This window comes from Polypterus senegalus, chromosome 12 (genome assembly GCF_016835505.1).
Source record: "Polypterus senegalus isolate Bchr_013 chromosome 12, ASM1683550v1, whole genome shotgun sequence".
Lineage (NCBI taxonomy): Eukaryota > Metazoa > Chordata > Cladistia > Polypteriformes > Polypteridae > Polypterus > Polypterus senegalus.
The window spans coordinates 60,695,057-60,720,431 of record NC_053165.1 but is presented as its reverse complement, the minus strand read 5'-3'; the positions used below and the strand labels follow the sequence as shown (position 1 = coordinate 60,720,431).

General features: G+C 38.9%; 1 protein-coding gene across 3 annotated transcripts in view; it reads right to left on the bottom strand.

The window, feature by feature from the left end:
• Window positions 1-9,446: 9,446 nt before the first annotated feature.
• Window positions 9,447-25,375, bottom strand: part of LOC120540725 (seizure 6-like protein) — a 42,196-nt gene continuing 26,267 nt past the window's right edge. The window contains exons 2-17 of one of the 3 annotated variants that reach the window (XM_039771736.1): window positions 23,151-23,834; window positions 21,657-21,790; window positions 19,384-19,579; window positions 18,645-18,830; window positions 17,382-17,550; window positions 16,908-17,074; window positions 16,628-16,822; window positions 15,868-16,006; window positions 15,234-15,430; window positions 13,160-13,354; window positions 12,745-12,936; window positions 12,436-12,630; window positions 12,147-12,179; window positions 11,314-11,434; window positions 10,386-10,491; window positions 9,447-10,219 (exon numbers count right to left, since the gene is read on the bottom strand). In XM_039771736.1, the coding sequence (XP_039627670.1) occupies window positions 10,190-10,219; window positions 10,386-10,491; window positions 11,314-11,434; window positions 12,147-12,179; window positions 12,436-12,630; window positions 12,745-12,936; window positions 13,160-13,354; window positions 15,234-15,430; window positions 15,868-16,006; window positions 16,628-16,822; window positions 16,908-17,074; window positions 17,382-17,550; window positions 18,645-18,830; window positions 19,384-19,579; window positions 21,657-21,790; window positions 23,151-23,834 (2,939 nt within the window). In that variant the 3' untranslated portion in view covers window positions 9,447-10,189. The remainder of the gene's footprint in view (window positions 10,220-10,385; window positions 10,492-11,313; window positions 11,435-12,146; window positions 12,180-12,435; window positions 12,631-12,744; window positions 12,937-13,159; window positions 13,355-15,233; window positions 15,431-15,867; window positions 16,007-16,627; window positions 16,823-16,907; window positions 17,075-17,381; window positions 17,551-18,644; window positions 18,831-19,383; window positions 19,580-21,656; window positions 21,791-23,150; window positions 23,835-25,375) is intronic. The other 2 variants (XM_039771738.1, XM_039771737.1) reach the window with 2 other exon arrangements.

Below are 25,375 nucleotides of genomic sequence, written 5' to 3'. Positions count from 1 at the left end.
ATTGCGTCGCACGCGTGCTCGCTACTGGTCATGGGTGGGCTGATAGCGCTGTGTAAGCATGCGCAGGATTCCGTGCGCGCGAAATCTTTCCTTGTGTGGGCGAGTGACATATCTGAAAGGTAGATATAAACGTTCTTTGCAGCAAGGAAAAAACACATTAATTTGAAAAGCAGTGCATTTGTTCAGAAAACACAATGGACGGCCTTTTTGTTCTCGGAGAATTGCTAGTACGGATAAGAGTATTGCGGTTGGTGTGATTCTGTTTTTAAGGTGGTCGGTACAGCAATATCTATTGAAATGCACTCCTTTGGCAGAAAGATTTCAAGGGTGACATGCTGATTGTATGCCGATTCCGTGTTGAAAATAACTTAATGCAACTTTCAGTTTCATTGAGATTTTTTTAAATTCGTAGCCTGACTAGAAGGCCAAAACGTGTTGACGCTGTCAAAAGTGTACCCCGGTCAATAAATATGAAAATGGAATCGGGTTACTTTTGCAATACTATGTTCGAAACTAGTTGTGGTTTGAGATCACAGTTGTTAGTACTGCAGCTTCACAACTCCAGGAGATAACTAAGGAATCCTGGCCTAGTCACTGTGTGTGTCTGTGTCTGAATATGTGCCCTTTGATAGATAGGCTCCACAAAGACTAGTGGCTAGACTAGGAATCACACTTGGCACCCTGTAGCTGTCAGGTGGCAGTGCTAACCAAAAATGAACCTGCTGTCCTCATTTAATCAATGTGTTTTTATTAATATTTTTTTTAAATGTTGTTTTTACTTTTTCAGATTGTACTTTTATACTCCCCCACTTTCAACGTTTGATAATGATTTTTAATTTTAATAAATATTAATAATTTAACGTTTGATGCATAGGATTGTGTCTGGTTTTAACACTGTCTAATTTCTCATATGAACAAAATCCCTATTTTCATCCTCAGCCATCAATCGTCATAAACTCTGATCCTAAATAAGAATATGCCAGAAATTATACTACAACTATGTATTTGTGTAGCAGCTTGGAACAGTGATAGATTTGAAAGACACTATATAAAATAAAGATGATTTGTTTGTGACTGCTCGTCAGTTATGTAAATAGATAGATAGATAGATGGATACTTTATTAATCCCAAGGGTAAATTCACATACTACAGCAGCAGCATACTGATAAAAAACAATATTGAATTAAAGAGTAATAAAAATGCAGGTATAACAGACAATAACTTTGTATAATGTTGACATTTACCCCCCTGGGTGGAATTGAAGAGTCGCATAGTGTGGAGGCGGAACGATCTCCTCAGTCTGTCAGTGCAGCAGGACAGTGACAGCAGTCTGTCGCTGAAGCTGCTTCTCTATCTAGAGATGATCCTGTTCAGTGGATGCAGTGGATTCTCCATGATTGACAGGAGCCTGCTCAGCGCCCGTCGCTCTGCCACAGATGTCAAATTGTCCAGCTCCGTGCCAAGAATAGTGCCTAACTTCCTCACCAGTTTGTCCAGACGTGAGGTGTCCCTTTTCTTTATGCTGCCTCCCCAGCACACCACCACGTAGAAGAGAGCACTCGCCACAACCGTCTGATAGAACATCTGCAGCATCTTATTGCATCTTAAATATAACTTTGTACCTATTGGTTTTATAAATTTTTTGGCTGCAGTTCTCAGTTGTGAAGTATTGTTTGCGGCATTTTGTTTACATGGTATTGCTGAAATTATGTTGTTAAGTGGCAGTTATAGAAAAAGTCTTTCTTGCTCTCTCTCATCTGTATATCCAGCTGAGATATAACTTCTGTTGAAGATAGGTCTTTGCATGATATGAAATAAGATTGTCTCCTACTATTTTGAAAGTAAACAGAATGTTTTTTTGTTGATGTTTCCTGTCATGTGCATTAAACCACAAAATATCTAAGGGAAAGCTCTGTTCCCCTCCAATGTTAACAAGAAAAGGAAAAAAGAAGTTTGCATTCTTTTGTTTTTGTTATTTGATCTTGACAGATTCGAAAATATTAAGGAACCGTTAATGTACCTTGGTTTTAAGATTATCCTCACCTAATTCTCCAGTGCCGTGTTCCTTCATATGGAGTGGCGGAGTGGTTGCTCTGAAGATAAGGATCTGTTCTGGTATCCCGAAGGTTACCGGTTTGAATCCCCATCACTGCCAAAAGAAATCCTACTCTGCTGGGCCCTTGAGCAAGGCCCCTAACCTTCAATTGCTTCAGGAGCGCTGTACAATGGCTGACCCTGCGATCTGAACCCAAGGGGTTTGTGAAAACGAACAAATTCCTAATACGAGAAATTGTATAAGGCGAAATAAAGAACAAAGAAAAAAAAAAGAAATGCAACAACAAAACTTGGCTTCACAGCTATATTATATTGGTTTACTTATAAGTTTTTGTTTTCTTTTTGTACAGGTTTGTGCATTCTATGGGCCAAGATTGTTTTTTTTTAAGTTTTCAGCCTCATGTTTCCATCTGCTTTTTCTTTGACCTCTTATTTGGATACATCCCTTCCATATCAATCAAAGTGCACCTTTTTATCTAGGCAGTCTTTGCTCTTTGTTTCCTGTTTCTATGCATGACTCAGCTTAACACCTCCACACCAATTCTATTTCCTAACACTGTGCTTTCAATTCTGATTATCTGTACCAGTATTCTCAACCTAGTCCTCCTCTCTGGAAACATTTTGGACAATTTTAAATGAGACAGATGTGCTCAATATTTGATTTTGAGTTGAATAATTGTATACTTTGTGCATATGGAGCTCGAGTGAATTCTCTGCATTGCTACCTTCTACTCCTTTTCGGAGATGCTGAGTGAGAAATCCTTTTCCCACTGTCCTCTTGGATCTTTGAAAGGGAGGGACTATAAAATGGTTTTATATATTGCAGAAATGCTGTCTAAGTACTCGAAACTGAGCAATATTTTTTCCAGCATAGAGGGAGGTGGGAGGTGAGGAAAATCAGGCAGGTTCTGTTTAACAAAGTTTTTAATTTGAAGGTAGTGAAAGAAATATGTTGCTGGAAAGTTAAATTTGGAGTGTAATTGTTCGTAGGATGCAAAGACATTGTCTATATAAAGATATCTGAGTAATTTAATCCAAAATGTTTTCCAGATATTAATAACTGCATATGTTTGCAAGGGTTGAAAAAGGTGGTTCTCGTGCAGATGTGCCACCGATAAAAGATTCTCTATCTTAAAATGCTTCCTACATTGGTTCTATATTCTGAGTGAGTGAAGCACAATTGGGTTGTTAGTGTATTGGCTATAACTTGTATTTATTGGGGCACAAAGCAAGTAATATAAAAAATTTCTTCATCCATCCATCCATCCACCCTCTTCAGCTTATCCAAGATCGGGTCGTGGGGGCAGCAGCTTGAGCAGAGATGCCCAGATTTCCCTCTCCCCGGCACTTGTTCTAGCTTTTCCGGGGGAATCCTGAGGCGTTCCCAGGCCAGCCGGGAGACATATTCCCTCCAGCGTGTCCTGGGTCTTCCCCGGGGCCTCCTCCCAGTTAGCTGTGCCTGGAACACCTCACCAGGGAGGCGTCCAGGAGGCATTCTGATCAGATGCCCGAGCCACCTCATCTGACTCCTCTCAATATGGAGGAGCAGCGGCTCTACTCTGAGCCCCTCCCAGATGACTGAGCTTCTCACCCTATCTTTAAGGGAAAGCCCAGACACCCTGCGGAGGAAACTCATTTCAGCCGCTTGTATTCGCGATCTCGTTCTTTCGGTCACTACCCATAGCTCATGACCATAGGTGAGGGCAGGAAAGTAGATTGACTGGTAAATTGAGAGCTTTGCCTTGTGGCTCATCTCCTTTTTCACCACGACAGACCGATGCAGAGCCCGCATCACTGTAAAGAAGTACTGCAGGATTTTATTTCTATTGCTGACCAAGCCTGTATGTTCATCTATTTGTGTCCATGTCCAGGTAGTTTGTATGTGTGCTGCCCAGTAATAAAATTGAAAGTTAGGTACTGTAGAGCCATGCCACCTTCTGCCTTTGGCCTTTGTAGGGTCGCTCTTTGGATACATGGATGTTTTGAATTCCAAATAAATGAGGTTATGGTTGAATCTAATTTCTTAGAAAACAATGTATTGATGTATATTGGAATGTTTTGAAATAAGAAAAGAAGCTTAGGGCGGATATTCATCTTAACAATGCTAATTCTTCGAGGTAAAGTGAGATGAAGGGTTGACCATCTATGCAAGTCTTGCTTAATTTTTTCCATACAGATGGCAAAATTTTGTTGATAAAGAGCTTTATGTCTACTTGTGATGTTTACCCCTAGATATTTAAACTGATCTGCAATGATTAAAGGGAAGGTGTCCAATCTAATATTGTGTGCTTGAGAATTCACTGGAAAGAGCACACCTTTATTCAAATTAATTCTGAGACCAGAAATCTTTTGAAATTCATTTAGTGCTGTTAGGATTGCAGGCACAGTATTTTGTGGGTCTGATATATACAGTACCATATCATCTGCATATAGAGAAATTTTCTGTTCAAGTCCTTCTCTGATAATCCCCTTTATGTCATAAGCATTTCGACAGTGAACTGCCAGTGGCTCAATAGTGATTGCAAAAAGTAGTGGTGACAAGGGGTATCCTTGCCTGGCACCACATTCTAGTTTAAAGTAGTCTAAATTAATGTTGTTAATACAAACTGAAGCTTCTGGATAGGTGTACAGTAGTTTGATCTATGCACAAATGTTCGGGCCAAACCCAAATTGCTCCAATGTAGTGAAAAGGTAGTTTCATTCAATCATATCAAATGCTTTTTCTGCATCCAAGGATAATAATATCTCTGGGATGTTTGACTTTGCGGGTGAATATATTACATTAAACAGGCGTCAAAGATTGGACGCTAAGTGTCGGCCTTTAATAATTCCAGTTTTATCTTGTGCTATTACCAAAGGCAGCATTTTCTCCATCGTTCTAGCTAGGACTTTGGAGAGTATCTTAACATCATTATTCAGAAGTGAAATTGGTCTGTATGATGCACATTGTAATACGTCCTTATTTTTTTTAGGAAAGATGGTGATTAGTGCTTGACGAACAGTTTGAGGTAGAATTTTATTGTCTCTAGCTTCTGTGAATGTTGCTAATAAGAGGGGAGCTAGCTGAGTGGAGAACTTCTTATAAAATTCGGCAGGGTAGCCATCAGGGCCTGCTGCTTTCCCACTCTGAAGTGACTTTATAGCATCTAGTAATTCTGGTAGTGCCAACAGTTTATCCAATTCCTCTGCACTAAGAGCATCTATTTGTGGTATCTGTAATGCATCCACAAATGCATTAGATTGTGTCTTGTCTTCTTTAAGCTCAGTAGAATATAAGGATTTATAGTAGTCTCTAAATGTGTGTATTATAGTTTTATGGTCAATGATTTTGTTTCCTTTTGTGGTGGTGATTGCTGGGATTGCATTGCAGACGTCTTGCTTGTGGACTTGTTGAACTAAGAGCTTATTATCTTTCTCTCCATTTTCATAGTAACGATGACTTGATTTAAAAATGAGTTGTTCAGTTTCTTTAGTTGTCAAGAGGTTGAGTTCTGAATACAGAGCCTGCCTTTTCCTATGAAGAGAATCACTTGGACACCTGGCATGTTCTTGATCTATTCTAGTAATTTTGCTGGTTAGCTTTGATACCTTCTTGGTTTCCAGTTTATTTTTGTGGGAAAGATATGAGATAATCTGCCCTCTTAAGAAGGCCATCTACAAGATGAGTATGTGGAGCATAATGATTTTAGCTCCAAGATCAGAGAGGCATGATTGGAAATAACAATAGCGTTGTACTTGCAGCATTTAATCATAGGCAATAAATTGTTATCTACTAAGAAACAATCAGTTCTTGAGTAGCACTGATGCATTGGTGATTAGAAGGAGTATGCTTTTGAGTTTGGGTTTAGAAATCTCCAGGGGTCTGATAAGTTGTGGTCAGTTACAAACTGTGTAATTGTCTTTGCAGTGTTAGATGTCATCGCCCCTGTCGCAGGAGACCTATCTAGGCCTGGATTTTAAACACAAAGTCCCCAGTCATTATAATCTTATGAATGTTCACATTGGAAATGCATGCAAATACATTTTGGATGAAGCCCCTATCATCCACATTGGGTGCATAAACATTTATCAAAATCACTTTACACTTACATGATTGTCATGGGTAATTTATTTATCTCCCTTCAGGATCAGATACAACATCTGATACTACAAATGAGACTGTTCTATGGATAAGAATTCCCACATCTCTAGTTCTTTGTGTAAAGCTGGAATGGAAAATTTGGCTAGTCTAGTCTTTTTGCAGCCGGAACTGATCCTTGCTTAATAAGTAGATACTATACTATTTTAGCGTTTAGACCTGTTAGGTGAGAGAATACTTTCTTTCTTTTTAACTTGTGATTCAGAACACATGCTAAGGAGATGCTGTCAGATCATCTGCTGTCTTTCTGCTGCTGCTGCTGCTGTCGTGCTGCCCATCGATCATCTCAAAGCCTGTACACCAGCTGTCCTTTTTCCACTTCGCGTCTCTGCCTCTCATGTTGTTGGGGGGGAGGCGGGTTTGGGGGTGTTAGGGTGGCTGAATGCATGCAAGGAGAAGCATTCGGATCATCAGCTGGCTTTCTCCTGCTGGTGAGCTGCGTGTTTTACTTGTCGCTTTTCATTGTTTTAAGAGCTGGGAGCAAGTTAAAGTTTCTCTTGCGGGACTTCAAATTGTCCTCTGAAAGATCACGTCTCGTCTCCCTAGTCACCCTCCCCAAGATTTTTTTTTATAATAGAGAGATAAAAATTTACTTCACCCTCTGAGTCCAAATTTCCACTGAAACTCATACTCCACAGGAATCTGTAAAATCCAAAACATAAGTCTTTCTTTCAGCACACTTACTCCCAATTATCAGTTTTCTAGATACAGGTGAAATTTCTCTGGACCAGAATGAGTGTTTGCTTTGCATTTCGAGGGGGCTTGTTGAATGTTTATTTTGGCCTCATTTTCCATTACGTTGGCTGCCCATCTGTCTCTCTCTTGAGCCTCTTTGAGAAAGGACATAATACCTGTGACAGCCATCAGAGTAGTCTTACTCACATGGGAGATTTACCTTACCTTTTTGTACAATGCAGTGGCATTACTTTAGTTCAGTGTACATTGTGTAGTGTTTTATTTATGTCAATTGCTGCAGGCATGTCTTTGTACACTATATCTTCAAACAGAGTAGCATATAGTTTTGCATGGTCTACAAAGGAGGGAAGAGAAACACAATTTTCATGGTTAGAATGCATTTTTATTTAGGAAACTGTATATTGAGCATGACAAAGCAGAAAACATTACATACTTCAAAATAATGATGTCTTTTGCCTGGTATCAGAAACTAAGATCTAGAATTTTTCGAGCTTCAATGGAAATTTGGGAAAATGAAAAAAAAAAAAAAAAACTGAACTGACAAAACAGAAATGTAATCTTTGTAATTAGATTGGTAGCTTACACAGTAGAGCACCACTTTTTCAGGGAAGGGCAACTTGTCAGCCTGTAATCTTGCAGGACAGTAAGGGCTGCAAACTGGTCTTTCACTTTGTAAAACCAACAATGTGTATTATTTCAATTTGACTTTGATAGATGTTTACTGAAGATGCTCTGTGATGTAAAAAAAAAGACCAGACCAGCACACATCGTTCTTCTTTAAACAAGGGGTAAATATAAGCAACAGTCTCCTGACAGTAACACAAACAGAAGATAAAGGGTTGTCTAGTAATCAGTAAAGAATACACAACATACACTGAAATGTTTGTGTGTGGACTAAACTGGAAACATAAACATACTGCTGTTGTGATCTTTCAAGTATATTGGATGATTTGGGGTAGAATTTGGTTGACCACATTGCCTTTCTCATTGCCCCTACCCTCACAGTTATTCAGTCATCTGCCCTTTCTCCTAAACAAAGAGTAGCCAGTCTGCCCCTTAGTTATACTCCTTCTGAGTCACCCTGGTTCCCTTAGCTTCTTTCTTTCACAAAGTTAGTTCTCTACTCAGTTTCTCCTTTTGGCCACTGAAATATTTTGTCTCCTAGGCCCAGTCATTTCTCCCTCCTACTCTGTTTTCTTTACAAATTCACTCTGATTCCAATCACATGTGTTTCACTGCACCAAGTTACTTTTACTCCCCAGTTCTTTGTCTCTGCAACTGATTACCTATTTCTTCCTTTCCTTCCTACCAAACAACTGAAGCAATGCACATATCGGCCTTTATCTTTTTCTCCTTCCAGTGATAATCACCTTGTGCTCCATTTCCTACTCCTCCTCTCCTGCCTCTGTGTCTATTTACCCTGTATGATTGAGTCATTGTGTCTCATAATGTTCTCTAGTTTTTCTCAGTGAGTCAATATATCTGAGCCATAATTCATCTCCGTGTGTCCTCTCCCAATGAGCAAATCAGATTCCCATCACACTAGATCATACTGAACTGCATCCATATACTCTTTCTGTCTGTATTGAGGTAGAAATACCTGATTACATAAAAGCAAGCAGGGATAAACTCTGTAAATGTACCATATTACCCAGAAGACAGCACAAGCTGCAAAACAGTTTCTGAGCTGGTTTTGCTTGCTTCTACTGAACAGGCTGATGTCCGTCAGCTTTAACACAATAGCCAAGAGTGGCATTCCAGCCATCAAATCACTTTCTTCATCTGCATTTTTTTAGCCAGGGATGCCAGAAGCAGCTGGTGCGGGGTATAGGGTGGGAGCCAAGCCCTGGGAAGGATGCCAGTTCATCTTATAAGGAAAATGTACTATTTCAAAATTAAAACTTTTATATTGAGCATTACAACAAGACAACTATTGAAAAAATTGATAACATTGCAGATGTGAAAGAAGACTCTGCTAAAGCACCAATGTGCAAAAATGAATAAACAGCAGCCATCCAGATGTTCTTCAATGAGCACTGGACAGCAAAGCTTACAGGTGAATTTGCTCCAGGAAGGAGTTAGGGGAAGCCAGCTCCCACTCAGAAGAGGATTGGACTGTGAATCTACACTGTAAATAATGATGGCAAGACAAAACTAGTAAATCAGCAGAAGCCCCATTTTCCACTTGATCATGGGAGTATGCTGTTCATGGATTATATCTGCAGCTCTCTTGGATGGTCACTGGTAAAGATCAAAATTCTTTTAACAGTTTTTACATTTTGTAAAGACAGGGTAACAAAATCATCCCTAACTCAGTTCCAACAGAAGAGACTGAGTTTGGCAAGACATTAATGTGGAATGCATTTTACCCTGGTAGACCAATACACAAAAATATAGTACACTAACTTCAGGAAGAGCTGGTGGATCAGTGTCAGTACTCCGTCTGTAACAGCATCTCTTCCTGAAGACCACTGAAATGAACTTCTTTGCATCAGAAGGTCATTGCCTAGTTCACTGCAGCAGTTCTGATTCCACTTAGAATGTGTTTTTACAACTATGCCATTATTTTCTAGAATAAATGGAATGACCTTAGCCAGGTTTTCCCACTTTGTGGCAGTGTTTCCAAATTTAGTTACATAACAATAATTGGTAATTGTGGGCTCATATGCAAACATTAGTTCTCCTTAATAAATTTAAGAAGATTATGTTCCTAGTTTATCACAATTAATGGCAGTCATTTTCTATACTGTGCAAGGGCATTTTCACTATACTTGACAGCTATAATATGGTAGCTCAAAAATTCAGGCCCAATTTGCTGTGACAAACACAGCACAATTGTCCCATTACTCTTGCTCATTTAGTGACCAGGGCCCAGTTTTGTTACCATAAAACCTTTTTACTAAGGTAATCATAGTAAATTTCTCATGGTTGCATTTGGAAGGCATGCTCTTCTAGGTGAAGTTGCCTGTTCTCAGTCGCATTCTGCACTAGTGGCTGTATTGGGAACCAGTTACCCTGTGCTTAGTAATACCAGCTCCATCTTGCTGAGAAATGCCACCAGGTAACCCAAGTAACCAAGCTTCTGATGGCAATATTTGCTACTGCTTTTCAGTTCTCCCCTCTCACAGCTGGCAGTAGTGCCCCAGAAGATGGGTGTAGGAAGTCCAAATATTGAAAGCTGAGGGAGCTGGGTTTGAGCACTGCACAGAGGGCTCAGTCTATGGGTTCAAGGAGATCCACATGTCAGTTTTATTGGATTTGATGTTGGATACTATGTACAATGTCTTCAGAAAGAACTCCTCATATGGAAACCTCATACTCTCGTGTGTCCTGCAAGAAAAAAAAACGATAATCTGCAAAAGCCAGTCTCTCATGTAGTTAAGAATCACAGTAACATTGAGAGGCCTTGACAGTGTTCGTCCAAAGACAGTTACATCCCATTATTTTAAGAGACTCCACAGCAATGGTCACTGAGGCTGGTCAAACTGATACTTACCCCAGTTTCATACATGGGGTTATCAAATTCTGTTTCCACAGTTATCTGGCTGTAGGGATGAGTGTACATCAGAGGCAAGCGGAGATTTGAATGATAACGGCACCTGCTAGAAAAAAATAAAAACAAAGGCAAATTCAAAGACTGAAAGCAATATTTCTACTTGGGACTTCTAACTCTGAAGAAGATGTTTCTTTTAAGGGAACCAATTCTTTATTTATAGTGTTTGTTTGTTCTTATTCTGCTTCATCAGAAATTTCTGTTACTGTGTATTTCTTTTAAGTGAAGTGTTTTGTTATTAGGCATGTACTAAATTACTTTTCCTGTTATTTCTGGGTTCTGGGTATTGGGATCAAGTTAGCAGGTTAGTTGTTGGCTATCTTGTTGTTTATGAGTAATTTTTATTTGTTAGCTGATTAGATTTCCATAGTCTAAATAAGCAGGTTAACTAAAATAACATGAAGTAACTTGTTAATTATGAGCAATGTTTTTTTTTTCTGAATGTAAATGACAAGTAACCTCTGTTGTATTATCAATTTTTTGACACAGCAGACAGAAACCTGAGACAAGCTATTTTAATGACACGTTCAACTAAAAACAAAAACAACTTCTAATTAAAAAAATGTTTTTAAAAAATGAGCAGGGGTATAAAAAATGAGAAACACTACGACAACACTGTAGTGTTGTTGTATAACAAACACTATAAGACCACATTTGTCAAGCTTTCCAAAGCCCTGATTCTGCCCCTTGTCAGAGTTCAGTGTTTATGGAGCAACTTCCTTTGAAGAAATAAAAAAACATCTGCCCAGTTGGTGACCATAGGTAAGAATATAAAAAAGGAGAGATTTTTAAAATGGATATTAGTTCAGAGCAAAACAGAACTGCAGTTAGGACTGTTAGTTAGGGGGGCTGCAAACTTGTACTTCCATACCGTGTAATGTAGATGTAAGCTCCGCCTAGCAGTACAGACAGGACAAGGACAGGAATAAAGATCACCAGTGCCATGTTTCCACCATCCAGTGATGTCGCTGCAGCTGCTTCTGCTTCTGCTACTTTGAGGGCAGAAAAAAGTAGCAGAATCAAGCTCTGTGCCATCTAGATGCCTTTAGCCATGAAGTCATTTTAATATTGTTTAATCAGTTCCTAAAGTTTCCTATGTAGCTTCCCTGCACAGTCAGTGGGCCCATTAAAATGTAACATTTACACAAAATAAGACACATTTCTTTTACATAGTTATTTTAGTGGCTGCCTTTATACAAGTCACAAATGGATACTAAATTTGTTTTGCTGTTTCCACACTAAAGGTATCGAATTGAATCAGCAACCTCATTCTTTACTTTTCAAAGTCAATTTAAATCCTATTATTTAAACAGTTACAAATTGAACCTCAGACATCAATTTTTTAGGCATTAGAGGCTGGGTAAGTTAAAGCTTACTTTGTCCAGTAGAGATCACACTACTGTCTAAAGTCTACTAATCAGGCCACTAAGCTAGATTAGTAGACTTACCACAATAACCTTTAAGAGAAACTTGAAAACTTGCACAGTTTTCTCTTTTTTAAGGACATTCATTGTATAGTGTTTTCATTACTGATGACTAAAATGATGTACTGAGTGGACATAACAGGAAAAAAAAAAACTAAGTGAAAGCATTGCTGGATTATATTTTGGCATTGACTTCTGATCATTCTATTTATCTTTTAGGTTGTAACATCTACATCTTGTAACATCGCCCAGCTTACTAAAATCCATCAAGTGCATTCACCTTCCAAAGCTCGTTCAAAGCTGTCCTGGTTTGCTGAAAATGAAAAGAAGAGTTTTTTTTTAAGTAATTTGCAACAAAACTAGTGCAGAATACTTAAGTGGCAAAAGTCACTCTCAGTAAATTAGTTAGCTGGAAAGTTATCTGCTAGTAAGAGGCAAGGCAGCCCACTGCCACTCATGATGTACAGCATACATGGTAGGCCATTGTGAAGTTCAGATTGCCAACATATTTCTAACATTGAGGAATTCTGATTAGATTTCTTTAAATAACCCCAGTTCACCTTGCTCACCTCTACAGAGTGGCAGCGGTCCACTCCAGAAAGATGGATGTCCTAGAATGCACTTAATTGTAATCTCTCCAATCAGCTCAAACCCTTCATAACACATGAAGGAGAGTGATTCTCCCGGAAGATAAAGGCGTTTGTACAAGATCTGATAGCCATTTTCAGGAAGGCCTGGGTTTTCACAAGACACAGATTCCTCTGCTGATGTAGGAAAGAAACATGAAAGAAATAAGGGAATTGCAGAGGTCATGGTGCTCACTACACAAGGATGAACTCATGCGACATATGAGTTTATGCAGAAAGTAATATGCTTACAAACACAGAGGGGAAGCCGTGAAGTCCAAACTGGAGTCCCGGTCTCTCGGCCATAGCAAGTGAGCATGCTGCTGCCTTCCAGGATGTACCCAGGTCGGCAAGTGTACTGAATAGTCGTGCCAACCAACAGCTTAGGGTCCGACAAAGTGCGAGATGAGTGCTCCACCTGACCAGGGTCTGTGCAGTACATAACTAGGGGGGACAGAAGCACAATTAGATCTTCTGTTCCAAATCAGTGAGTCCTGAGGCTGTATGGAATATTGCCTCATTGGATGTGGTGATGTGAGATGTCACAGGACAATGAAATGATGTGCAGTAATGGGGTTCTGGGATGGGTGTAGCCATCTATAAGTCAAGAACTATGCGTGCAGAGTGCCATCACATTCCCGGTAGTGGATCAGAGGTTTTCTCTTACTCTTTTCACAAAAAGGTGGTTGGCTGCTCCAAACCAGGTCCCACTGACAGATGAGTGTTTCGCTGCCCACAATATCATACCCTGGGTCACACTGATAAGTGACTCGAGCACCACGCACTAACTCCATGTGGGATGTGGTCTTCCAGCCATTCTGAATCTCAGGCAGGTCAGAACAGGAGTCATTCCTGGACACTTCTGAAAGGAGAAGAGAAGTTACTGCCATTTATTTTGTTCTCAGGAAATCGGTAAACTTGTGTTTTTCGATTTTATATAACTTTGAGTTTTTCACATGGTCATTAGAAAAATAAATAAAAGGGAGAAAATATTTTGTTAGTTGTGGGAATTACAACTCGAAGACACTTGATATCCAATATGGTGTTCCACAAGGCTCTATCCTGGGTCCGCTGTTATTCTCAATCTACATGCTTCCGTTAGGTCAGATTATCTCAGGGCACAACGTGAGCTACCACAGCTATGCTGATGACACACAGCTGTACTTATCAATAGCACCTGATGACCCTGATTCTATTGATTCACTAACACAATGTCTGACTTGTATCTCAGAATGGATGAATAGTAATTTTCTCAAGTTAAATAAAGAGAAAACTGAAATTTTAGTGATCAGCAATAATGGATACAATGAAGCTATTAGAAATAAACTGGATACATTAGGATTAAAAGTCAAGACGGAGGTAAAAAGCTTAGGGGTGATTGTTGACTGTAATCTGAATTTTAAATCACATATTAATCAGATCATTAGGACAGCATTTTTTCACTTAAGAAACATAAGTAAAGTTAGACCTCTTTTATCACTGAAAGATGCTGAGAAATAAGTTCACGCGTTTGTTTTCAGTCGACTAGATTACTGTAACGCACTCCTCTCAGGACTAGAAAAAGATATAAATCGTTTGCAACTAGTGCAGAATGCAGCTGCTAGAATCCTAACTAGGAAAAGAAAATCCGAACACATTTCTCCAGTTTTGATGTCACTACACTGGTTACCTGTGTCATTCAGAATTGACTTTAAAATTCTGCTTATGGTTTATAAAGCCTTGAATAATCTCGCCCCATCTTATATATCGGAATGTCTGACACCTTATATTCCAAATCGTAACCTCAGATCCTCAAATGAGTGTCTCCTTAGAATTCCAAGAACAAAACTTAAAAGAAGTGGTGAGGCGGCCTTCTGCTGTTATGCACCTAAAATCTGGAATAGCCTGCCAATAGGAATTCGCCAGGCTGATACAGTAGAGCACTTTAAAACACTGCTGAAAACACATTACTTTAACATGGCCTTTTATAACTTCATTTTAATCGTAATTTAACTTAATCCTGATACTCTGTATGTTCAATTCATCATAACAACTATTCATGGTGGCTCTAAAATCGGTACTGACCCCTACTCTCTTTTCTGTTTCTTTTTCCGGTTTCTTTGTGGTGGTGGCCTGCGCCACCTCCACCTACTCAAAGCTTCATGATGCTCCAACAATGATGGACGGATTAAAAGGAAGTAGTCTACGTGACCATCATCATCATCAAGCCCTTCCGTGAGAACCCTAAATCCAAAGAGGACTGTTTCATTTATGTTAGGTAGAATGCCCAGAGGGGACTGGGCGGTCTCATGGTCTGGAATCCCTACAGATTTTATTTTTTCTCCAGCCGTCTGGAGTTTTTTTTGTTTTTTCTGTCCCCCCTGGCCATTGAACCTTACTCTTATTCGATGTTAATGTTGATTTATTTTTTATAATTATGTCTTTCATTTTTCTATTCTTTAATATGTAAAGCACTTTGAGCTACTGTTTGTATGAAAATGTGCTATATAAATAAATGTTGTTGTTGTTGTCTCTCCACTTATAACAATCAAACCTTTCAGAGTATGAACTACTATTGCATCTATAGGATTTAAGCCTGCACATCATCTCTGATTTTTGTATTTTACTTCCTGGCATTTCTTTTTCCAACTCAAATACTAAAGGCTACTAAATAATGGTGTTTCAGTAGATACAGAATGACACCTATAGTAGCCTAATAAAGTTAACATAAAAAATTAGGAAAACTGTGTTGTTTAATTTACCCATGTAGTTAATGATGAAGCCCTCTCCTTTTCCAAAAACCATGCCTGCAGGGTCCGAATGGAATTGCAGCGTGAGGTCAGGGGTTGAGGAGTAGAGCTTAAAAGGGCTTGTTCCACCAATATACTGCCCCAGGATCCTTGTGGTAATCTCATCTCCATCATAGATAGTCAAAATGTCACTGTTGCTCAGGTTTAGACTTAGGAGAGAAGAAATTAAATGAACAATGTAACAGATGGGCGAAACAATGAGATTCCTTCCTGACCTCTATAGTTCCCTTGATATACTATTTTCCTGGAACAGACTTCTCTTGTCTTTCTCACTCAAAAACATTCACGTCACTACTCCATTGCCATACACTCTTCTCACTACCTACTTGCCTGCAGTACTCCCAAAATATGTTCACACACACCAGCCAAGTCATTCTTCATTTGCCCTGTCTTTAGTCCAATGTGCCTCTTCTGTACTCCTTTTTTACCTTATGTAACTTGTTTGCCCTGCTTAATTCTGTAGGTGACATTATCCACCTCACCATCTTTTGCACCTCCCTGCCCTATATGACTTTGTCCTCCCATTTTTCACTGAATAAAGCAGATGCCTGTATAAGACATTATAACAGAAGGATAAAATAATTACAGCTGAATGTCAAGAAGAATACGTCGCTCTTCTCCAACATGAATTCTCCAGCTACAATCCTCACCCTCACCATAACTGTCAGGCCAGTTAGGAGACAGGATGACACCACTAGGAGCTGAAAGTTCTCCACCACATAAAGCTGCAAAAAGTAAGAAAGAGATGTTTTTGCATTATTTAGTTACTATAAGGACCAAGGAATATTTATTTGATTCTCTGGACCTTACTTTCACAGAAAATGAATGGATTATTGCATTTTATATTGTGGAAACTGTGGATTACTGTTAAATTTCTGAGATAAAAAGACGGAGGGGAGTGTACTTAAAAAATTGTCTAGTAAACCTAAACTAAGAAACATTTTGTAAGCAGTAATTTGGACAGATGATCGTCAGCATAGGCATATAATCTTCCATATATATATATATATATATAATATGTATACAGTATACTTGCCACCTTCATAAAGAAATAGTGAAATATGGTTCCACCAGTAGGCCAACAACCTGAAGAACATTCAGTGACCAAGCCAATGTAGTAATCCCCCAAGTACAAACACAGATGACATTATTTTTTATTATAGTTCATTGCTTCATTGGTGTTCTTTTCTTTTGATATTTATTATGTACATTTCACTGTTTTTGAATAAATATATTTATTAGTCATTTACTAATTTAACAGAATACTATGTTTGAAAATTAAATAAAAGAGTAAGGGTAACAGAAGAGATAGCAGATAGCAGCGCCCACAAATAAATTTTGAGTACCCTTGCACAGTGGTTCTGTGTCATTCCAGTAGGGGTCTCTCATGTTCACACATTCAATGACCGGGGGACCCTGCTCCAAAGAATGACCCGGCTCACAGGTAAACTCAACAATTGCACCCACATTGTAGGAAGAGTCTGTGGTGGTGAAGTTTCCATTTTGGATGTAGGGCTCATAGCAGTGTCCACGCTCAAAAGCTGCCCAGAGAAGAAAGAAAAAGTCAAACATTGATTGTGAAGTCAGTTAAACTATTACCTAGTTTCCAAGGGGTTATTAGCACACCTTCATAGCGAATGTTGAAGCCAGATGATGTGTTAGCACTATCAGAAGTAAACTGGACTGTCACAACTGGACCCTCACTGATGATACCTTCAAATGGCACCTGCCCACCACGGGCGGAATCCAAAAGTACTACAGAACCATTTTCCAAACCACTCCAGACCTGAATCCTGAAATACAAAAGCCTGGTCCAGAAACACAGCAATATGGATTCACAAAATTACCTTCACCACTGTAGCAGGCTACAGTAGAATTTACCATTATTTATTAGGCTGATGCTTTAGTATAAAATGAATTACAAATCACAGTGACACAGTGGTGGGTTTCTTCAATGTGAGTCCTGGTAGGTGACTTGCTCTGTGTCACACTGTGAATTAGTGATGAAGATGGAACTGCCAGCTCCATGGTTAATATCCCAAATGTTTTTAATTTGACCACAGTGACTCTATCGATTTGAAAATCACACCAACCACTTACCTATCACCATGGCCAGCCAGGGACAGTTTCTCAAAATGAAGGTGCAACTTCTGAGGTCCACTGGTTTCTAGAAACCAGGTGCAACTCATATTGTTGCTGTAGTTTCCAGGGTGATTGGGTGACAGAATGCGGCCAATGGAGGCATTATGCACTCGGCCTCCACACACAGCTGTGGCATACAGATGAACACAAAGAGAGAGAAAGAAGGTGCTTTAATAAAAGCAGGACATTTCTGTGCTGCACAATAAACATAGAAATAGCAAACTAACAGCATGTTGAACTAGGAGCCTAGCTAAAGGAAGGAATTGTTTCTTGTTAATATTGAGTATAATGGTAACCAAAATTCAAGTATGGGAAATGCTTCTGTATTGGATTAGTTCGGGTGGCAGCAGTGATCAAAGTTTAGTGTCTGTCAGCATTCTTTTTCAATTTGTTTTTGTATTGTTTTGTTTAAGCTGTATATAATCATTTAATATGCAAGAGGTGTTGCTCTAAGGACATTTTATTTTTTTTGTCTTGTAGATTTTACTTAAATGTCTACTTCTGTGAAACCTACAGTGAAACCTCAACACTCCTGAGAATTCATCCTTTAGTGGCTTTAGCCCTATGATATTTGCTCTCCAATGGAATGTCATTAATGGTTTATATGGCCATTGCGATCATAATGCATAGAAAATATAGAACAGGGGCAGAAAAGAGGTTTCTATCAGAGACAGAGATACCTGAATTTTCACCAAATTCCTTTCCTGAGAGCTGCTCGAGCCAATATCCAAACTATTTAGAGCATGATGTTTGAACTATAAGCAATGATATATTTCCATCCTGCTTATATCAATGCTTATGTTTTGGCAAACAAAATGTCCACAAATGTGTTACATGCAAGTCTTAGCTTTCATATTGAAAAGAAAAAAATGGGCAACCAAAACATAATAGAAGAAAAAAGATTTTTAATATATGGTGACAAGGATTACTGAGTGTACATTTTAAACCCGGATCCCAGATTTTTTGTGATGTTCTTCCCATCTTTTCTTGACTTGCATGTCTTTTTTCAGTTGCTGTAGTAGGTTTTTATTGCCTCAGTAAAGTGAGAAGTGGAATACCAATGTAAGTTAAGAAATATGTTGAAAATCCAGATTAGAGTGACAGAATGAAAGTGTTTATACAGAAAGCTTGTGAGGAATGTGTCCCATCAGGTTAACTATACAATATCTGTACTGGTTTTAGTCTTGTGGTCCAAAGGTTGTCCTTACCTTTTACACTTACCTTTGCAAGCTGGTTCTTTACTGCTCCAGTGAGGCCGGGAGGCATTCAGACAAGTTAGTGTTTTCTCGCCCTGCAGCTGATAACCAGAGTGGCAGTGAAAATGAGCTGTGCCCCCAGCATGAAGGTCCATTACCAACACCTCTCCGTAGTGTGGCTTCCTTGGCAGACTGCAGCTCAGCATGAAAACTGGGGATAATAAAAAAAGAAAGGGTGAGTTGCAGATCACCATTGGTCTGGTACGCTGGCCTACTGCAAGAATAAGGTGGGCCCCATTTTTCATACTACACTAAAGAGCTAGAATCTTTCCATAGAGGTGATTAGAAATACTCTGTCTCCAGTGAAGTGCTGCAAAATGAACTGTAGTTTTCCCCACAATAACATCCTCACATCCATCTTGTAAAGCCCCACTCTTCAAATAGTCTTTCTGCTTGGTAAGGTCCTCATTTATTGTACTGTAGCCTTCACTTCATTTAAACCATCTAGATACTATTCTGTTGTACTGTATACACACTTGTCCTTTCCTATAATGCAGCACCCCTATCCATTCTGTTTGCTCACCTGTTCTTTTGAAAGCAACAACTCAAAAGCTATTTTGGTATAAGCCCATTCAGCACATTGCACATGAATTTTTAGACTAGCTCCTAACCCATCGTATTTGCATTTACATTTATATGTATTCATTTAGAAGTTGCTTTTATCTTAATGACTAGTAGGACAGTATGCTCCCTGCACGCCATACTTTGGTAGTGTAGCTGGAAGGTGCCCAGGCCTCCATCCAAGAAGGTGCGGAAGAAAACTGAGATAGTGTTGGTGGGACTGCGGATCACCTGACCCTCCACCAGCAGAGTTTCATTGGCAAGGACCAGTAGAGTTCCGCCTTCCTCCACCCCTCTAATGGACAACAGTTCCCCTTCAGAAAGATTCACATTCTTCACCTGAAAAAATGAGAAAATCTATTTTTAATTGTGGGACAGTCCAATGACAACACCAACCTCTTGAAAGATCACAGCACTCTGAATCATTTGACCCCACCCCCTTCATTCAAGACAATATTATAACTTGCTTCCCTTTTCCAAATAATGTCATTACTAGCCTTCAAGCTAGTAAGGCATTCTCAGAAACCTCACTTCATATACAGTATACAAATTTATTCTTTCCAATATCTAAAACCAGCACTCACAAACCTGCCTTTCCATTCCTTCAAAGCTATACCACATCATTTTACATCTGGCATACTCTAGCCCATTCTCTTTCTGCTCTTCCTCTGTAATCATTCACATCCTCTTTAAATGTCCCACTCTGTTTTCATTTACCCAATGAAGATCAAAGACCACAGTCTGCAATATGGATTATATCTGAGCATAAAGAAGGCACAAATCCTGACAACCGTATCAGCATGCAACATCATGATAAACGGAGAACAGATTGGAGTTGTTAACTATTTCATTCTACTTTAATCCACAATCAATGTCCATGGAAGCAGCAGTCAGGAAATCAGATGACGTATTGCACTGGGAAAATGACCTCTCTAAAGTGTTAAAAAAAGCGAAGATGTTTCATTAAGGACTAAAATGTATCTGATCCAATTTCTCTGAACAAGGTGGATTGACACAGTGGCTGAAACAATGCGTTCAGATGTAGAGGAAATGGCAAGGATGTCTCAGGATCGGACAATGTTTCACTCTGTTGTGCACAAGGTCGCTATGAGTTGGAACTGACTCGTCAGCACCTAACAACAACAACAACAATGATGCTTTATCCAAGAACTATCCACCCCATGTGTATTTTATTCAGAGTCCAGCTTAAAAGGATCTTTAACCCTATACTTAACTAAACCCGTAAGATTACTGGAGCCGATCCTCCACATCTGTGCATTTAACTTTTCATGACTTCAAGCATTTGCACAATTTTATTTGTATATATGTGTATTTTACTTAGTCAAATTGGATTAACCTAGTATGCAGTCCTAATAAAAAACAGTATATACCACAACTTAGTATGCTTCTTTCTGTGAAACTTATTATGTTCTTCCATTCTTATGTGTATGAAAAAGATAAGAGAAAGTATTTAAAATAACTTGAACAAAACAGAGTTTAGGAGGTTGCAAGGTTATTCAAGTTGCTACCGTTTCCAGTGTTCTAATAATTTTTGGACACAGATGAAATTGGCTGAAATACAATAGCAGTCCAAAGCTAAGGTTCAAAGTAAAGAGGTAACATTTTGGAATGAAACCGGAGAAAGTAATCTTCATCTTTAAACCCAGTACATCTCTTTGTTTCCCCAGCGACTCTCCTTTCTTAACCTACATCTTTTGTGGAGGTCATTCTGCTATAGGTGTGCCTATACTCAATATTTTTTGTCTGCTGTCCCCTTGTAAAATTATTTGGAGATTTTGTTGTAATTGTATGTCAAGAAAGGTATACTTAATAAAGCAAATTAAATTATCTTGTATTTCTACCTCCATCAGCTACCTTCAGCAAGAGAGAGAACAGGTTTCACCTTCTGTGTTTACTTTTGCACTTGATAACATAATTGCCACTCCAATTACAGCGACAGACAGAGTCTAAACATGCAAACTAATTAGGAGGAGATTAAAGCAGTTGCTAGGATACATATTGCTGCAATGTGTGAAGTGATCCTTCTTTGCTGCTTGCGGGTGTGTGAACAGGCAGAAAAAGGCCATTTGCTCTGTCCTCTGTCCAGGGGAGGCAGACAGCTTATAGTCAGGTGAGGTATGTGGGGGCACAAGGTGGGTCTGGTCATTGTTTTGCACATATTATGATTTGAATTTTTCTGCAATTGCTGCTCATGTACTCAAGGTGACAGTACAATCCAGGCAGACCTAATCTGTACTTTTCCCTTTTGGCCACTGTCAGTGCTAATGTTTAAAAAATACGAAAATGAAAAAATGTAACTGTCTTTAGAATATAATAGCGGTGGCAGGTTTTGCTACATGGAAAAAAGGTCTGTCTGTAAGCTTCCCACCCCAACCCTTAACAGTGTTGGTCTCACCTGCAGCTCGACACCATACCCTGTGTAGACTGTGACATTGTAGGTACACTCCAGAAAGTTGAACTGAAGCAGGGGAGGGTAGTCTGTGGAGTCAATGTACCCTTCGGGTTCAGAGAAGTTCACGTTGCAGGATGCTGTATCACACAAAAACAGTGGTCAGAAACTGAAGCCACTTGGAGAAATTCAATGATTTGCAGTAGAACCATAGAGTGAGGTATATCACAGATGAATAAAGGAATTATATTTTTCAGATAAATAGCACATTAGGAGAAGTAGGAGAATGTTTCTTGCAGGGCACTGCAGAGATGAGCGGACTAACTAATTTCTCCTGCTGAACAGGTAATAATATAAACGTACAGGAGCACCAGATCTGCTTCTGCAGCTTCAACTGACCAACATGTCTTCTGTAACTAAATAAGACCTACAGATTGGCTGGTCCTGCAAGGTGACAATCATAAACTCCAATGCATGGTAGACGAGAAAGGTAAGATAAGCAACTCTTTCTTAGCATGAAAGGAAATGATCTGTGAAGACTCTACAATTTGATCAGCATGAGACTGATGAGTTTGTCTAGTTTACACACAAAATGTATGGGATTCCTTGTGAAAATACCATGAAGTGAGGAGCATAGTATCAAAAGACCAATGGACTAATGACCTGTATTAGATGATGTGATGAACCAAAAGAGGTTTATTTGAATTAATGGTAAAACCCAGAGGAGAACCACAGCATAATATTATGCACTAGTATATCTTCTAGGTAGAATGTATGGACATGAGACCGATTTATTAAAAAGTTTTTGTTATTAAATGGAAGGAGGACCAGATCCATGTATCACCTGTTTATATCAATGTATAACACACTATAGGTTTAATAAACTGTTGGAAGGGATCAAGTAATCTGTACTGCTGGAGTAGATTCCATTGTGTGCAAACACATATTAAAAAAAATAAAAATCACCAACTATGACATGATTAAATTTACCAAATAAAAACTAATTTGCATTACTGGGCTGACATCTGTTAACAGTTTGTTCCTGCCTCATGTTTAGTGATCATTGAAAGATCTGTGGTTCTCTGTTGCCCCATTAAGAAAAAAGCAGATTAGAAAAATATATGATTAATTGAGCAAATGTACACAAATTAACTAATTTCTAATCCAGGGTTGGAACCTGCATTGTAACTGATGCCTTGAATATAGGCTCTTGCTCCCTGCAACTCTCTGATGGAAGCAGTGGGTCCAAAAATACATGGATATATTCATGGGTGATAACCCACTCTAGAGGTGAACACAAAACATGTATGAAATATCTCTCCAGATATAAAACAGAATCGATGGTTAGGAAGATGAAACATACATTAGATAAATTGTTCTATCTTACTGTGAAACAAAGTAAACAGACAAGACCACCCAAAAACTAGGCATCAGAGAGGGGACTCAATAATTTAATATTATAAGGTAATTGGGAGATTATAAATGGAAAGACATATTAACCTGGCTGTGTTGCTGAGAGAATTGTTGATCTAATGATTGAATCCAGACTGCCTTCTTCTGTGTTGCTCACAGAGGAAGATAAAGCAATTGTTGTGCTGTCCACAAGGCGTGGATCCACATCAGGTGTGAGACGGGGCTGCTCAAAGAGTGGTGTGGTCTCCAAAGCAGAGATTGTAGCAGAGAGGTCACTTTGCCCAGACTCAGAAGGATCACTTTCCTCACTGAAGATTTTAGTCTCTAATGGCACAGGAGTGGTCTGCCCAGAGGAGTGAGGCCACAGCGTGAAGCTGTCAGGAGTATTATTTGCAGAAGCAGACTCCCTAAAGAAAGTAGACTCTAATGTGGCTTTATAGAGTGAGGCTTGGGTGGTTTGAGGCCATAGTCTTTTTCGTGCCGCATTGATCTGTTTGGTAGAAAGAGTCTTTCTTCTTCCTCCCTTCAGGATTTGTCGTGGTAGCAGGTCATCAGGAAGGGCAGAGGGGAACAATTCTCCCTCTTGGCGGAGCAGAAATTCCTTCTGTGCCAGGACAGATTTCAGCAAATCTTGTCTGTGGGATTCTATTCCATCTCTCAAACTGCTTATGGAAGGAGTTGGTTGTAGGGGACTCTGACTGCTGATTAAAGTGGGAGGTCCAGCATGGCTTTGTGAAGAGGGGGACGGGGTACTTCCAATCACACCGTCAGCTGGTAAATAAAAGAAAAATACAAGCAAATTTATAACTGGTTTACAAGTGCATATGCAATTTGTAAAGTACTGTATACCGTATACAGACCACTTTCTATGTATGCCTTATTGCTAAAGATGCTAGTTTCAAAAGATCAACAGAATTGGACAAGGCACCATTTATTCTTGCTGTACATGTGGAAAAGAATAAAAATGGGTTCCAGTTGCTCAAATGAGATTGTACAATTTCTGATAACCCTAACTGTAGCTCATATGCCATCCAACTAAAACCTCTAGGCTTTATTATTTATGAGTAATTCATATTACCTTTTAAAATGCTTCCACTAAACCCACTCTGATCCTGTAAACTTCTTAAGGAAATGCACTAATCGTGTTTTGCATAGGTAGGCTGTATCTGGAGCTAGAATGTTCATTTTGATGACAAATTGCACATTCTTTAACAGAAGTGTCACAAAAATATGATTTTTTGTATAGGATGATATAGCCAATATTGTCACGTGTACAGAGCACAGTGTACTTTGTAATTACATGTACTACTCAGCATGCAACATTGAATGCCATGATCACTGAGTAGTACTAGCTTACCTCAAAAACTTCTGTTTTCCCTATCTGAAATAACTTCCTGTTATGCTTGAACATGAAAGTTATCATATTTTCTAAAAAAATAAAATAAAGAATGCATTCAAATAAATAAATATGCAAGCTAGTGATATATTTTCCTTTTCACAGTTCAAGGGACCATGTTTTGATTTCTTGCCTGTATAAGTAGATTTGCAACTTCTGCATGATTTCTTTCATGTACTCTGACTTTAAAGGTGTGTATATTAGGTTAACTCTAAAAGGGTAAAATCATGTATGTGTATGTGTGGCTTTCTATTCCTCTCCTTGCACCTGACCCTGCTGGGAAAGATATTGTCAGCCACCACCCTACAGGAAAAAAATGGAAGGTTGAAAGCATCAAGGCATAAAAGAACACTTCCTATTGAAATTGGATATTTGCAAACCATACAATAAAATCTCTTAATTATCTGTTAAAGTTACAAATATGGTAGGGTGTCCGATGAAAGAGTTGCAAATATGTATGGTGTCTGATGAAGTTTGCGACCGGTTTGATCCTTTAAATGTATCACAAATGTACAGTTTTTTTTCTGATATACCAGTAGATGTATGAGTTACCAAACTAATGCTTTGTGCCAGCAAATAACCACTAATTACTTTTATTATTTTAAACCATTATAAATTATCTGTGAGATCTGATCATTAGTGTTCATCTTACATCGACTTAAAATGTGCAGGATTGTCAGATTTTTCAGTTCCAAAAGCTGTATGTCTCATAAAAACCGGCGCATGTAAGCGACTCTGATTATACTGTTCAATTTCATTGTATTCTGTTTTATCATCGGGCATATAGCAGAGAGCATTATGATATACTGTATTTGGCGCATTAAAAGCTCCGGATATGTTTTTAGCCCTCACTGTTTTGTTATACTTGGACGAAAGCAGGTTAAATGAAATGCGAAGGGTTACACATTGTGGAGGA